Source organism: Suncus etruscus, chromosome 6, assembly GCF_024139225.1.
Source record: "Suncus etruscus isolate mSunEtr1 chromosome 6, mSunEtr1.pri.cur, whole genome shotgun sequence".
NCBI lineage: Eukaryota > Metazoa > Chordata > Mammalia > Eulipotyphla > Soricidae > Suncus > Suncus etruscus.
Genome location: NC_064853.1, coordinates 11,773,515 through 11,786,034, shown reverse-complemented (window position 1 = coordinate 11,786,034; position 12,520 = coordinate 11,773,515). Strand labels below are relative to the sequence as shown.

The window sequence follows — 12,520 nt, the reverse complement described above, 5'->3', positions numbered from 1 at the left end:
TAAAATATTCTTTATCTTTGTTCACCTCTCTGCTTTAGTGTATTAGGCTAAAACTAAACCAGAAAAAAATTCTATTTAGGATAAAATCTTGCTTCCTTTTCTGATAGAATTAAAAATTTAATGCAAGGCACCAAAAGTAGTATCTATTTAAAGAATTTACCAAAAGACATACTCATTTATTCTCTAGATGGAAAGGTCAGGGCATGTGAAAATCATCTCTTTGATTGTCCAGTCAGCTTTCTTCGATTTGTTTTTTGGTTGAAATTGGAGTGTTTTAAAAATGATATTTGATAAATAACAGTTCAATATATTTTTTATTTATGTTGGTGCCTGAAAAATGCAAGTCTATATGAATAGGATCATTAATTTCTGTTCTGACTATTTGTCAATGTCAGACTCGGCAGAAATTGGAAATAAAGGGGAGAGAACAGAATCCATAAAATGGAAAGAGAAGAGTGATAGAGGAAGAAAAACAATTTTACAGAACAAGGATTTCATAGCAAAAGTCCAATTCATTTCTCCCATGTCTGCTGTTTTTCTCTAAGCAGAGTATGAGTATCTCCAGCGAGGCTGGAAATAGGAAATTTCAGAACCTATCTTTCACTAACCCAAATACAAAACACACTGGCTTGCTTTTAGATCATGCTGGGAAAACTAGCTGATTGAAAATTGGCCACAGACTTCTGGGTAAGAAAGGCTTCATCTTGTTGATTGTTCTTGCTATAGAAAATAGTTGTGTCTTTTTATTCGCACTTATTTATTTTATCATAGATACGAGTTGCTTTTTCTTGGGCCCGAGTTTGGTTTTGTTGCTATAATTATAACCAAAAAAAAGCTGGAAATTTTAATTGCTTCCAAGTTTTTGTGTTGTGTTTTGATTTCTAAATTAATAGAGCTCTGAGGTCACTGCAAGTGTTGAAATTAGGTTTGTGGTTGTTCTTATATAATCAGTTAAAATTTCTTATTTTATAAGTACCAAAGGGGCAAGAAAATAAACAAATGGCACTGTACAAACAATATAATAATTTTTAAGCTAGGGAAGAGCTTGACAACCATTTCTGTTTAAAACCTTTTATGATAAATGGTTGAGCAAAGTGAGGCTTAGATAAAATAACTTTCCCTGGAAGTGTTAAATATGATACTTGAATTCAAATCTTTGGAAGCTAAAGGTCTTATTCTTTATAAAATTGTATACAAACACTACTCTTGATTCTTGCTAACTATGCTTAAGACTTATTAAAAAAATTGTTCATCTACTTTAAATTCTTCCTGAGTCAGGAAGAGAGTACAGATGTTAAGACTTACCTTGCATGCAGCCACCTGGTTGAACTTCCAGTACTATTTGGTCCTCCAAACATTGCCATTGTAGCTCCAGAGATCCCCAAGAACCATTGGATGTAGACTGAATATTGACTTAGTGATCCCCAGGACTAAAACACTTGAGCAGCACTGCATCCTCTGCCTTAGTTGGCTGAAAATTGCCAGGAAGGGCCTCACCAACCCCAATCTCTTGGGCATAGTTTGGAAGACCTCCCCCAAATCATTCCTAATCCCATTCAGCTTCTTCATGACATCATGATACTAACGACTTCTTTTGTGACAAATCTGTTCCATGATTCTTTTCTTTTAAACATGTCAACCAAAGTCAAATATTTGTATTTTTAAAGGTCACCCCTATTTTTAGCTTCTTGAAGTTCTTAATTGCTTCTAGAAATCTGCCTTTTCGTCCCCAGCATGAATTCCCATACATCAAATCTGAACTTCAAGGTGCCATCCAGATGCGATTCTTCTGCAATTCGTTGCTAATGATGTGTGTCAGTATATGCGTGTACCCAGGATGCTTTGCTCAAAAGTTGTCCCCTCTTATAAAGAAGCTTTGTGCTCACTATATACAAGAATCACCTGAAATTCTTTTTTTTTTTTTTTTTTTTTTTTTTTTTTGGTTTTTGGGCCACACCCGGTGATGCTCAGGGGTTACTCCTGTCTATGCGCTCAGAAGTTGCTCCTGGCTTGGGGGACCATATGGGACACCGGGGGATCGAACCACGGTCCGTCCTAGGCTAGCGCAGGCAAGGCAGGCACCTTACCTCTAGCGCCACTGCCCGGCCCCATGAAATTCTTTGAGTCACAGAAAAAATAGCTGTAAAGGCATTCAGAACTAAGGGGCAGATGCTCACCGCAAGTGAACAATTTTGCTTAGAATTGCAAATATGTAGAGCAACCCACAAACATTTCTAGGGCGAGTCACACAGGCCTAGTACTGCTAGAAATGGAACTTGATTTCTCATGCTATCTGGTGCTCTCTCACCTGCATTATCTCCCACATCCTGAGTAGTAGTTTAAACACTGGATTTGATAGACATAACACATCATGGGAAGATTGGCTGAATCTTATCTTCACTGGATTTGCATCTTTCTGTAAGACTTTCTTTTGACAGACACTGAATTAGATTCTAATACCTATATTTAAACCATAGAGAAAGAGCTGATATGCAAAGCGTTTTCATCTTTCCTGACAGAAATACAGTGCACATCATAATGAATAGATATTCCCAGTCTGGAGTTGCTGTCAATATTCGGCATTATGCCCAGGGCAATTGAATTTGCCTGATTTTTTTATTACTGAGACCAAATGTTTGGCCTGAGTTCCTACAGAAAGAAAATAATAATTCCATGACATGTGATTCACCTTTATGTAACCCTACATTCTGATAAATACCCTCTGAAAGGCTTACAATTATTACAGAAATAAACAACTTAGTAAAATGTAATGGGTGTCCTTATGTTTACAGGGTGGTGTCCTAAGATTCAAATATACGAAGGGCAGCCTTTGTGTTTCAGAAATGTGCACCATAATTTTCCTAAAAATATTTTTCAATTTAAAAGATAACAAGTTTATTTTTTAAAATAAGAGGGCAAAAATGAATCTTGATGACTAACAGAGGACTGCTCATAAAAAATGGTGCAGGAGGGGCCGGAGAGATAGTGTTAGCCTTGCATGCACAAGGATGGTAGTTCGAATCCCGGCATCCCATAGGGTTCCCCGAGCCTGCCAGGAGCAATTTCTGAGCATAGAGCCAGGAGTAACTCCTGAGCACTGCCGGGTGTGACCCAAAAACAACAACAAAAAAAAATGGTGCAAGAACTCTGGGGTATGAGAGAATCTTGACATCCATCACCCATAGGATAGCTGATGCTACTTTCATCTCAGGCCTGGGCAGCACATATTGATAAATAAAGTAATTGCTCTCACCTTAGAAGGGCTGGGGTAAGGAGACTGCTACTTCCAGACATTTTATCTATTTTTTTCTTTTTATTTATGCCAGACTAACCTGGCCTTTTCAGTGTGCCCTGATGAAAACTTTTCACCTAGAAATAAACTGAGGCCATAGCACATCCCTCACTCTTGATTCTTTGCTCCTTGGTAATAATATCCATGAATTTGGGGGGGGGGGTTCACTTCCATATGGAGTTCTCTTCCATCTTTAATATTTTGATAACAAAGGGATATCCAAAACAACACGAGTGGAATGTATGTTTCAAAATCAGGAAATATAATTGTTACTCTAGTCAGACCTTGAGTGTTATGGATCTTTTGAAGCAATGGTCGAGTCAATAGTGCTACTGGATCTACTGGATACTGCTCTGGGAACTGCAAGTGTTCTCATGACTGCTAGATAAGAAGCTGCTTATTTATCCTGGAGTCAAACAAAACTGCCCAAATCTTTGTCTTGTCTCTTATATACTTAATAATCTTGGAAGAGGCCTTTAATCACCTTTAGCTGTCTTTTAACCCATCAAGTGTGGTTTAGTGTTGCTGGACTTTTCTTTGTGAAGTGCTCAACACGGCATCTGACATTTGTGAGTGTCTGAACCACTTACAGCTTCTAGTGATGGCAGAGAGGTGATGGCAACCTTTTTTTGATATTCTCCACATAGTCTTTGTTCCAAAAGTCGAGCTTCTCCTCCCAGAATATCCAGCCACCTCTCCTCTTAGGCAGCCTCCTTATTTCATGCTTCCTTTTGAGAGAAAATATTTCAAGTATGATTTTTACAAAATGCAAGATTCCTAAAGGTGCTTTTGAGTCAGATTTGGATATTTTTTGATTTTGATATTTTATCACATTTTGATATTTGATATTTTAACATTAGTATATAACATAGTCTAAATTTTGTTTATTTATTGGTTTGAAAATTCTTCTGAAGAATTTGTTCAGTCTAACATATAAAGGTTTAAGTCTGTTTCTAATTTTTGCATAATAAGTTCAACTAGATCTTGTGTTCAGTATTAAAGAATATTTTTTTAATAATCTTCACAGACAAGACAACATTTTCCCTCTAAATTTACCTGGAGCACAGTGGCATGGATGTTTTTTCTAGAACTTTCGAAGTGCATTAAGAAATGAATAACGCACATTTTAAATTTTTTTCATTTGTCTTTTAATGTAATTTTTCATAATTCCTTTTAAAAAATTTATTTTAGGCACTGTGGTTTACAAAACTATGAATGATAGGATTTCATGCACAAAACGTTCCAACATTGGAGTCCAAGAGACAGCACAGCGGTAGAGCGGTTGCCTTGCACACAGCCAACCCAGGACAGATGGTGGTTTGAATCAGGGCATCCCATATGGTCCCCTGTGCCTGCCAAGAGCGATTTCTGAAAGTGCAGAGCCAGGAGTAACCCCTAAGTGCCCCCAGCTATGACTCCCAAAAAGTTCCAGCAATCATGCCTTCCTCCATAATACCTGCTTCCCTCCACCATTGTCCAAGTATTCCTTCTTCCTACTTTGTGTGTGTGTGTGTGTGTGTGTGTGTGTGTGTGTGTGTGTGTGTATTTCTCTCTTGCTTTTTTTGTGACACTTCCTACTTGGATAATAAAATTCCTACTTTGATAATAAAAAAAAATTACTACTGAACAACTAGTGATCAAAGAGGAAATCAAAAGATTCCTAGTAACAGAGATATGAGTGAAGATATAAGCTATAATAACTAATGAGAACAGGGGTTGGAGAGATAGCTCAGCGGTAAGTCATTTGTTTTGCATGTGGCTAACAGCATGGACCCCGGTTGGAATCCCGACATCCCATATGGTCCCCTGAGTGCCAGGAGTGACTTCTGAGTGCAGAGCCTTGAGTAACTTCTGAGCACTGCCGTGTGTGACCCCCCCCCCCAAAAAAAAGAACATATGAGAATAGCAAATGTGGTATTAAGAGGAAAGTTGCAACAATGCAAGCTTTCATTAAGAAGAAAGAAAAGGCCCACATAAATAACTCAACTACATAGCTTAAACTACTAGAAGAGACCAACAAAAAAGAACCCAAAGCAAGCAGAAGGAAGGAAATATTAAAAATCAGAGCAGATATTGGTGAAATAAAAAGAGAAAGCTGTTCAAAAGATAAATAAAACCAAGAGTTTGTTTTTTGAGTTATTTTTGTTTGTTTGTTTGTTTTTGGTTTTTGGGTCACACCCAGCAGCGCTCAGGGGTTACTCCTGGCTCTATGCTCAGAAATCACTTCTGACAGGCTCCCAGGACCATATGGGATGCTAGGATTTGAACCACCGTCCTTCTGCATGCAAGGCAAAAGTCCTACTTCCATGCTACCTCTCTGGCCCCAAGAGTTGGGTTTTTGAAAGAATGAACAAGATTGACACAGCATAGGAAGTGTCACAAAGAAGGCAAGAGAGAAACACACAAATACACACACACACACACACACACACACACACACACACAAACAACGTAAACTGAACCAAAAAGTAAAGGGGAAGTGTCACAATCGAACCTAGGAAGATAGTTTATAGGGCTAGAGCATATGCTTAGCATTGGCAAGTAATATCTGCATTTCATGGCCCCACAAGCATTACTTGAGTGACCCTCATGACCCTCAGCACCACTGAGTCCTAACATTGAACTGTGTGGTCCAGTTGGCTCAGATTTGTCTAGGAGTAGCCATCAAATCCTTGTATATTGTTTTGCAGAACCCTCCCCCACCAAAAAATAGAATAAAAAGGAAGATTTTCCTAAATGTCATGGAATAATAGTTTTAAATGTCAATATGTTTTCATATAAACTCCTTACTGGAGAAATAAAGAATAGTTTTTATGTGGGAGGAGATTTTGAAAAAATCAATTTAAAAAACAAACACTGTCATTTTAAAGTCCTAAATGTCTTACATGGGATGACTGTAAAAATACAAAATTAGACTGAATAGAAGCATTTTGGATATTATATTTGAGAGCCAGATAATGAATGACTCAGATCATCTGAGCACATTCAACTGACTCACTTGTTTTGGAAGAAGGTGTCATCGAATCGCTGATTCTGTCAGTGTTTTTCCTTTTGTGCCACCTGGTAATGGCACATAAATCCTGAAAGTCAGGGACTTTTACAGTCCCAGTGTGTTGAGAAGACTGCATATGACCAGTAGCAAACAAGTAATGACTATGTAGGTGTTTCTTCTGTTAAAGTCATTGTAACACAAGACACACATGCTAATATATATATATAATTATATGTAATATATAATTATATATATAAACTATGGAGCAAGGGATAAATAGAAATCTCAAACAGGATTAAAAATGGAAGAACCCACAAATAATATCTGAACTCAAAATAGGAGACATATACAGGATGGAATCTTTCTAGAAGATTGGAACCTTTCTAGAAGACAGGTCTATAATAAGAGAAAGAGAGGTAGGAAACAAGAAGTGGGCCTGTTTGATACCTTATACAGGTATGAGGCTACCTTGGGGAGCACAGAATACTCAATGTCTTCTACTGTTAAGATTGATGGGTACTTACAATTGGAGTGGTTTGGGGCTGGGTCTAAAAGGATTAATTGACATTCTGAACATCAAATCATATGGAAAATGAATTGTGACCATAGGTAAGTACTCTACAGAGAAGAGAGTATTGCAGATATATAAACCATAGAGGCTACTCAAAGACTAGTTAACCATTTAGCCCAGCCAGAGTCAAGGAGCCAGAAGAGTGTGAGATGGGGATTATGGGATACAGACACTCTGTCAGGTCTCTTGAACTTCATGGTTATGGTTTATACATAACCCATGTCTTGGAATGATCCCATCTCAAAAATGCGTTTGATTTGGAAATTGCTATTCTCAGTTTGTAATGTACTTTCTCAGCAGAGACTGGTTTGTGTGATAAATAACAATAGTTGAAGGGAATTTTTGTGATCTTTTCTATACTTGTCCCTGATCTCCCTTCTATTCCTATTTATTCCTCTCTGGATTCTGGTTTTAAAATTTTACAGTGCTGTCTTTGAAAATATTTGGTAAAAAAATTAATAAATTATATGTATATACCTACATACACAATTGAAGAGCCTTTCATTGCTTCTTGGATATTTACCTGGTAACTATAAATTCCAGCTCTGAAAGGGGCCAGAGAAATAGTACAGGATTTAGTACAAGGTGCTTGCCTTGCATGCAACTAACTCTAGTTTGATCCCTGGCCACACACATGATTCATTGAGCACTACCAGGAGTGATTTCTGGACACAGAGTCTGAAACAGTTCCTGAGCCCCATTTTGACCCACAGTCCACAAATGAGATAAAATAAAAATATGTCTGTGAAGTGCTGGTTTGATTCCAAACACTGGGACACACACACACACACACACACACACACACACACACACACACACACACACACACATGTTATGAATGTAGCTAGAAACATTCAAATAGAAAATATATCTCTCTTTGATTCTTTGTTGTTCCCTTCCCCCCACAGGATTGAAAAAACGTACAAGAAAGGCCTTTGGAATACGGAAGAAAGAAAAGGACACTGATTCAACGTATGTACTTTAAAAGTTTCCCTACACCAAAACATTACTTGCATTAGATTCGCTGTTGTGGTTGACCTTAAAATATGCATTGTTTTCTTGGCTAGTGTGTACTTTGCTGTCCACCCCCCCCCCCCATTTCTCAGTTCTTTAGCATACGTAAAGAGGTCATAGATTGTGTCCAGAGAGAGAAGAGTTTCCATGGTGTATTTGAGTTTCAGCAAGTGCTATTTCTATAGAACACTTCCCAGAAGTGCCCAAGGAGATAGAGATGGAACTATTGCTTTTGTGACAATAATTTTAGGCTTGCCATACTGAATGTTTGAGAAAACACCAATTGTAGGTTTATCAGAGACAGAGTTACATTAGGTAACATTCACCAACTCTTTCTAGACATGCTGGGATTTTTTTTACAAGCAAAATAACCCTTTGCCCAACAGAATTTGCAGGAGGAGCAAGCTATTTGCAAAAGAAACCAATGCCAGAGCAACTCTTTGGAAATCTTCACATGTTTGAATGATTATGCCCCAGATAATCAGTTGCCCACAGATAAATATAGCTAGACAGATACATTTTGAAAAGATCTAATGACCGAACAGTGCCAGTCCCTAAATCTTAAACCCTCCTTCAAATGTTAAGCTCTGACCCAAGATGCATTTTTGATTCAGATAGTTAACTTAAATATATGAAATCAGCTAGTCAAGAAATCAAGATAGGTTTGGGCTTTGGGTCATACCTGGCCGTGCTTAGGGATTACTTCTTGACTCTATTCAAAAATTAACTCCTGTCAGAATTTATGGGACCATATAAGGTGCCAGGATTCAAATTCTGGTTTGGTCTCCTACAAGGCCAGCTCCCCTACTGATTGTACTATTACTTTGGCCCAGGAGCTCAAGACTCTAGCCCATATGAACATAGGAAAAACACTACAATTCAGCTGTGATTAGATGTGACCCAAGGAAATGCAGTCAGCCACTCTGTGGTTGTTTGTTTCTTTTTGCTTTTTTTACTTTTTTCCTTTCTTTTCTGTGGTTGTTTGGAAGAAATATTAGAAAATGGGAAATTAAATAGTTGTCAACTCACAGGTTAAAATGTGTTCACCAATGACTTCTACTTTCAGCTTTTCATTCTTACTTTTTTCAGAAATTAATTTGATCCCTAAGTGATGAACATCACGCCATATCCTTTACCCTTAAAAATACAAAATTCATGGGGTAAATCATCTATCACACAAACTGAAATATCTTTCTTTGCAATGCCTTCTTGTAATGTACTTTGTAATTAGTATATGTTCAGCCAATGACTGTGTTATCACTGATAAAGATTACTATATGTTACATCCTTCTGAGCCATCAAAAGTGAAACACATGGGGCCGGAGCGGTAAGGCGTCTGCCTTGCGCATGCTAGCTGAGGACAGACCGCAGTTCCATCCCCCCGGCGTCCCATATGGTCCCCCAATTCAGTAGTGATTTCTAAGTGCATAGTCAGGAGTAACCCCTTGAACGTCACTGGGTGTGGCAGAAAAACCAAAAAAAAAGTGAAACACATGGGAAAAGGAGTAACAGTTAAAGAAGAGGAGAAAAAGTCAAATAGGCCTGGAGGTCAAAGGAATAATCTAGTTTTTCAATCTATTTAGTCTCAAGTATAGGTAATACTAGAGGGCAAATCTGGAAAGGAGAATCCAGACCCAACTGAAGTGTCTTAAGTACCAGTTAGAGGGTTTGTCCCCCCTTGAGCAATAGACAGCTGGCAGTAGAAGTCTTAAAAGCTTGAAAGTCAGAGAAAGTAAAGAATTTGAGTACTGGGACAACTTGGGCTTATTTATTTTAGTAATTAATTGTTTCATAGGATTAGGGATATGGCTTAAAAGATGGAATATGTATTTTGCATGTGTAAGGTCTGGGTTTGATCCCTGATACCATTTAATACCCCAAATATCCAAGGAATACCATATAAGAAGTAATTCCAGGCATCACAAGAATTTGACATTGGTGATGGGAATGTTGCACTGGTGATGGGTGGTGTTCTTTACATGACTGAAGCCCAAACAACACAATCATGTATGTAATCAAGGTGTTCAAATAAAAAATATATATTAAAAAAAGAATTTGATATAAATGTATTTATATCAACCAATGTAAGTGTATATTTTATAAAAATTATATTTACTATAATTCTACACATTTTCCTAAATAATTGAAATTGGATAATTTTTTTGAGGATCCTGTCATTTTCATTATTGCTCAGAAAATTGCTGTCTTGTAAACTTTTTACTACACAGAGCACTTGGTGGTCTTCAAGGCCGTCAAGAAGTTTCATCTACAGAGTTAAGATTAGGTGCTAAATCTTACCTAGAGGCCTTGGGATTACACTTTCTTTTTCTGCCTTGGTTTACTTCAGATGGCATCTCATTTCTCTGAGAGCCAGACATGGCCCTGACTATCATCAGTGTCACTTGTCAGCATCAGTGACACAGCCCAACAGAGCATATTTAGCCAACAGTGAATTTATTTTTTAAAGACTGTGTCTGCCACTGACTGACCATAATCTTTGGTAGGTAAAGGAAATTAAAGAGGGAAACAACAGGTTCCCTAAATAGGGAAAAGAGTCCAAAATCCTCCCCAAGGCTGGCTGAGCTCAACCACACATGGGCCCATTATTGTCATCCCATTCTAAAGGTATGAAATAAGGAGGCTTCTGCTCTTACTCTGGTACCCAGTCTCTCTCTCTTTCTCTGTCTCTCTGCCTCTCTGTCTGTCTCTTTCTTTCCCTTCCTCCTCCTCTCTTTCTGTCTCTCTTCTCACTTAGTTTCTAATCCCTAGAAGCTATCAATCTTTTTTCAAAAATTACTTTTATCAGTAGATACTCTTCCTATTCATTTTAAATGAATATTCTTAGAACTAATTAATCCTATGGCCAAGGAATGTCCTCAGTCCCACCTAAGATTTCCACCACCTCCCATAGTCTTGAATCTCTTTCCCTCTTACAGACTTAAAAGTCACTATTTTGAACAATAGTGTACTCCCATCAAGTGCTTTATAATTTACCTCCACTATCCTGATATTTTGGGGTTTTAATTAATTCTCCCAATTAGAGGATAGTGTGACCCTCTCAAACAGAAGTCAGGAGGTCCAGGAGCCACTCCTGACGATTCTTAATCAACAGGTCTTGTGAGGCTCAAAGATATGTGCTTATTCAAGCCCTATAGTTCTAAGATTTACCCTTGAAAACTCTGCAGTACTTGGATCATGTGTGACATTCAACACAAGTAAATTGAGCACAGCATCTCTCCAGTCCTGAATCCTTTGCTAATTTTAGCCATATGCCAATTCTTTTACATTTATTTTTGTTTGGGAGCCACATTAGCTGGGTTTCAACGCTTGCTTCTGACTCTGCAGTCAGGGATCACTTTTGGCATTTCGTGGGAGACCATATATAGTGCTGGGGATTGAACCTGTGTTGGCCATGTGCAAAGCAAGTGACCTACCTACTATTCTACCACTTCATTTCCTATCTGTCTGTCTGCTAATTCTAAAGGAAATGTTGGTGGAAGGAAAATCACATATTGAAGGCCAGAGAGTCGCTTACCATCCTGCTAACTCTGTCTCTCTCTGTCTCTCTGTCTCTGTCTCTATCTCTGTCTCTCTCTCTCTCTCTCACACACACACACACACACACACACACACACACACACACACACACTACATGAATCAGTAAAGAGTTTCATTGTCTAGTCCCATCTATAAAAGAAGTTATAATCACTTCAAACTTCTCAAGATTTCATAGTCCACTCTAAGTATTTATTGAAGTTTTCTTACAGGCAGTACTGGTCCCATCTATGCATAATTTTTGGCTTCATGTGGTTAGAATAACATTTTCCAGCTCTTAGAGTGATTTAAAATAGGAAGTTGCCATGACTACACTCTCACTCTCTTCCTCTCCTTTCACCAGTTCAGTTTTCCAAATAGCAATAATAATAACCTTCCAATATTGCTAAAAATGTAGCATAGTTATAAGTGCCTGATTTTGTGATTCTAATAAAGACAGATTATGGTAGAGAACCAAAAAAATCAAAAATACATATTTAATATTTAATGTCAGGAATTCCTATAAATTCTTTACGTGCATGATCTATCTAAGATAAATAAGATATTTTTCCTTATACTTTCATATTCCTTTCTGTGAATCTGGATGGAGTGGGGTACACATAAAAGGGCTCGTGATTACAGAACTATGACTGGTAGGGTCTAATAGGATCTGGACACCCATTCATTCAAAGTCTCTGCTAGGAAAAGTTTTTGTGTGCTTAGACAAATGAGCCATTTAGCAAAGCATTACCATGAATGTCTCACTCTCCTCTATTCAGAATAATAAATGCAGAAAGAGGGAAGAAAGAGAAGTTCTCAACATTTAAGAAGAAATTTAGTGCCCGAGAGATAGTACAGTGGGTAGAGTGCTTGCCATGGTCGAACAGCCAAACCAGGTGCAATCCCTGGCCTAAAATATGATTTCCTGAGCACAGAACCAGGCGTAAACAATGAGCTCAGTGACAAAAGTAAACTCTGGGCACCTCCAGGTGTGATACCAAAATAAAAGATATAGAAATTAATTCTCTTAAACTAAGTCAAAAGGGCTAGAATGATAGTACAATAGAGAGAGTATTTTACCTTACACAGAGATGACTTGAGTTTGATACCCTCCATC

The 12,520-nt window shown here is 37.9% G+C and overlaps 1 protein-coding gene across 1 annotated transcript in view; it reads left to right on the top strand.

Annotated features, from left to right (window-relative positions):
* The window catches only part of SGIP1 (SH3GL interacting endocytic adaptor 1), a 216,755-nt gene that overhangs the window by 90,287 nt on the left and 113,948 nt on the right, over nucleotides 1-12,520 (top strand). The window contains exon 2 of the mRNA XM_049774428.1: nucleotides 7,764-7,827. Coding sequence (XP_049630385.1) covers nucleotides 7,764-7,827 — 64 coding nt within the window. The remainder of the gene's footprint in view (nucleotides 1-7,763; nucleotides 7,828-12,520) is intronic.